The sequence below is a fragment of the Dama dama genome, chromosome 23, assembly GCF_033118175.1.
Source record: "Dama dama isolate Ldn47 chromosome 23, ASM3311817v1, whole genome shotgun sequence".
NCBI lineage: Eukaryota > Metazoa > Chordata > Mammalia > Artiodactyla > Cervidae > Dama > Dama dama.
In genome coordinates this window covers 61087358-61091420 of record NC_083703.1, presented here as the reverse complement: position 1 = coordinate 61091420, position 4063 = coordinate 61087358, and the positions used below count along the sequence as shown (strand labels likewise).

Sequence of the window (4063 nt, the reverse complement as noted above, 5' to 3'; positions counted from 1 at the left end):
GTCCAACTCTTTGTGACCCCTTGGACTGTAGCCCACCAGGCTCCTTTGTCCATGGGATTTCCCAGGCAAGAATACTAGAGTGGGTTGCAATTTCCTTCCCCAGGGGATCTTCCCGACCCAGGGATTGAACCCAGGTCTCCTGCACTGCAACCTGGCTCTTTACCAATTGAGCTGCCAAGGAAGCCCTTGCTTTTAATGATGAAGCTTTTTACGTAAGAAAGAAATTTCTTTTACATAAGACAGAAATCAATGTCTGTCTCTTCGAATTACTGTTTGGGGAGATCATCTGTTAAAACAGTTGAATTAATATCCTGATTAATACACCAGGTGATATTATTATGGGCACTGTAGTCACAAAGCAAGTTTCTGGCATTCTAATGGGAGAGGCAAAGATTAAACATGCAGAATAAATGGAAAAGGAACAAGTAACTATATGAAGGTCACAAAACAAGTTATTATGATACAGAGTGACTGTGTGTGGGAGTACCCTTAATCTAAGGTGACCAGGAAAAGCCTCTCCGAGAAGTGACATTTAAGATGAGACTGAATGGTGAACAGGAACCAGACTTATAGGAAGAGCAAGTTACAAATGCTAAGGGTCTGAGCTGAGAATGAGATTGTCAAGTTCAAGGTTCAGAAAGACATACACGTGTGCATTTTTCTGTTAAAAAGTTGAGAATAAGAATTTTTAAAAAATTAAGTATTTTGGCTTATGGACACAGGGCAGGGGGTGGGGAGTAAGGAGAGTGTGGGATGCATGAAGAGAGTAACATGGAAACATACATTACCATCTGTAAAATAGATAGCCAATAGGAATTTGCTCTATGACTCAGGGAACTCCAATTGGGGCTCTATAACAACCTAGAAGGGTGGGATGGGGAGGGAGGTGGGAGGGATGTTCAGGAGGGAGGGGACACATGTATACCTATGGCTGATTCATGTTGATATTTGGCAGAAACCAACATGACACTGTAAAGAAATTATCCTTCAATTAAAAGCAAATAAACTTAATTAAAAAAAGAAAAAAATTAAATGTGTCTTGATATGCATTAATTGATTAATCCCTTTGTGGATCTCAGAAGGCCAAATGGCTTTAATTTGCCTGTCTCCTTACTAGGAAAGAAAAACCCTTTTAGCAAGGATGCTGGCCGGTTTCCCACCCTCTCATCTCATGCTTTGCTGCAGAATCTGCTACACATTGTCCTTCGGCTTGTTTGATCTGATATAAATCCTCTTCTGCTGTAATTCACTGCCCACAGTCCTGCCAATAAAAACAAGACTCATCCCTGCAGAGGATAGCTCTATTCTCCATAGCCTGCAGCACAACCACGTCCTTCTCCTGTGACCTTCCAGTCATGAAGTTTATTTTCCTGTTTCTTGCCATCCTTCTGGCCATGGAACCAGTGGTATCAGGTAATTTGGGTGTCTCTTAAATGTCTGGGATCTTGGTCATAAATGTCTTTCCCTCCACTTCCCCTTCACTGTGGGCAGTATCTGAAGCCCTTTCTCAATTCATGTGGTTTTGGGAGGTTTTCTTATAATCATCTCATGTTCACATCTCTCCCTGATTTTTTTTTTTTTTTTTGCCAAGATAGGGGGATGGAGATATTTGGAGTACCTAACACTGAAGGGAAGGCTGGTATTCTGCTGGCATCATGGAGGAGAGCCTAGGGGAAAGGGTCTGGTGTGGGTAGGGGACTTCTTGGGGGTTTGGGGGATTACATTGAAGGTTGGGGGTGAGTTGTGATGGGGTGGCAAGACTTTGGATTGGAGTGATAGCGGGAAAATGAGGAAGAGCCAGAGGCGAGGAGTTGGGCTTCCTTGATGGTTTGGAGTAGGCTGGAGGGGGTATGGAATTTTGGGTTGAGTGGATTTGGTGTTGGGAATTAGATTGGGCTTAGACTGAGGTTGAGAGTTTGTGCTGGATGGTGCCCAGGTGTCTGAGGTTCAGCTAGGTGATGGAATGCTGCTTAGGATTGAAGTTGGTGACTTGATTAGACTTGGGTTTGACTGGGAGTTAGGGCTCCAGGGGCACTGAGTTGGGTAAGGCTGGGAGTTCTAATTAAAATTGATCTGGGTATTTGAGTTTGAATTGGGTGAATATGGGGTAAAGGAGGATTGGAGGTTGAGTTGTGTTGGAGTTGAGATTTGTTGGGTTCAAACTAGACAAGTGATAAAAGAGCTGAGTCTGTGGAAATGTGAGGGAATCTCCTCCATTCCCTAATAAGACAGATGTTAATTGTCTTTTTCCCACCATTCCCAAGCTCTGTTAGGTGGGAACTTCATTGGCATCATTTGATCTCAAAGTTAGGAATAGGAGGTGGGGGGATAGGAAGACAGAAATGTGAGATTATGAAAAAGGCTTTCTTAAAACCCTTGAGTTCCCAACCTTGGAAAAACTGTTTCAATTCTCTCCCCTTGTGAGATCTCTTCTCTCCTTTCCTGGGACTGAATCTAGCATTAACTCTCTCCCTCCACTCCTCCCCTGAACTCCTGTAGCTCCTCTGCTTCCCCTTGTCTATCCAGCTGAGGAATACTAACATCTACTTAATGGTTGTTCCTATGTCCAGAGGAAGAATGTTGGATGAAGGGAAAATGCCGGTTGGTGTGCAAAAATGATGAAGACAGTGTCACACGCTGCTCAAATCGTAAACGGTGCTGTATCCTTAGTCGTTATTTGACAATCGTACCAATGACAATTGATCGAATGCTCCCTTGGACCACTCCTCAAGTGAAACAAGAAACAGAGAGTTAAGGCCAAACTTGTCAATACAGGGAAGATACATGGAAATCATGGATAGAAATGACATTGTTTCCTGTTCTTTAGATCCTACATTCCATTAAAACTTGCAAATCTGTTTCTTGTGTCTGTCAATCATAAGGAATGATACTCCAAATGGATTGAGGGTGGGGAAATGGCAGGAAAGGTGTTAAAAGTTAGCAGAGAGATGTCTCTGGGGCTTGGCTACAGCAGTTGGGTAATTATTGTAGTCCTGAACATAATTCCTCATCTGCCAGCTGCAGGGAAGACTATTGGAGCTGGAATGGGCTGAAGAGCATGTTTGGGAAGCCAAGAGACTTAAAAACACAGTTGCTCCCTAGTGAGTGGGAGCGTCTTTAGGCTGAGACAGTTGGCCTTGTTTTGGAGTGAATGAGCTGGTGTGGACAGGGACGTAGCTGAGCCCAAATCCTTGGATTTCTAGGGAAGCTGACTGACATGCCTTTTGATGCTCAAGAGACCACAGCCCAAAGAATCAGAAGGTTTCCGAGTACTAAAGAAGGATAAAGCACATGAATTTACTCATTGAAATGATAGCTCAGCTTCATTTTCCATGGCTGCTGCTCACAGACTTTCTCTTTCAGCTCTTACCATCCTCCCCTGCCCCTCCTGCTGCCTTGGTCCATAGTTCCCCTTCACCTTGTCCCCATCACTAGGCTCATCTCTGTGATGAACTCCTCATCCTTCAAAGCCCAACTAATGCCCCTACCATTAAAAGCCTGCAAGGAGCTCTGTCTCCAGTTCAGTTCAGTTCAGTTCAGTTGCTCAGTCGTGTCTGACTCTACAACCCCATGAATCACAGCACACCAGGCCTCCCTGTCCATCACCAACTCCCGGAGTCTACTCAAACTCATGTCCATCGAGTCGGTGATGCCATCCAGCCATCTCATCCTCTGTTGTCCCATTCTCCTCCTGCCCCCAATCTCTCCCAGCATCAGGGTCTTTTCCAATGAGTCAACTCTTCGCGTGTGTCTCACTGTTTCTTAATGATTATAATAACAGTTGCTATAAAATAGTTGTCATTGACACTTCTTATGTGCCAGGCACAGTGATGGGTGCTTATAGACGTGAAATCATCCTATTCGACACAACCCTCTTAATTATCCCTATCTTACCGATGCAGAAACTGAGGTCTAGGGAGGTGATATAATTAGCCAAGTTTGCTCAACATTAAGATAGAGGAGGTGTTCAAACTGAGTTCTGACTGGCTTCACAAAGTGTTCGTCTTTTTTTACTTTTTAACTTTAGATCTGTTGCTTTTATTTGAAAGAATAACTACTTGAC

At 43.8% G+C, this 4063-nt stretch overlaps 1 protein-coding gene across 1 annotated transcript; it reads left to right on the top strand.

Annotated features, from left to right (window-relative positions):
* The first annotated feature begins 1355 nt into the window (after positions 1-1355).
* Positions 1356-2755, top strand: DEFB119 (defensin beta 119). Its single transcript, XM_061125823.1, has 2 exons — positions 1356-1413; positions 2571-2755. The coding sequence occupies exons 1-2, from the start codon at positions 1356-1358 to the stop codon at positions 2753-2755; spliced, it is 243 nt and encodes an 80-aa protein (XP_060981806.1).
* Positions 2756-4063: the final 1308 nt, after the last annotated feature.

What these genes read in the sequence shown, in the direction of transcription:
- DEFB119 (XM_061125823.1), top strand. Translation starts at nt 1,356, where the DNA reads ATGAAGTTTATTTTCCTGTTTCTTGCCATCCTTCTGGCCATGGAACCA. An exon ending in CATGGAACCAGTGGTATCAG is followed by an intron (nt 1,414 to 2,570) that starts GTAATTTGGGTG and finishes TCCTATGTCCAG; the next exon opens with AGGAAGAATGTTGGATGAAG.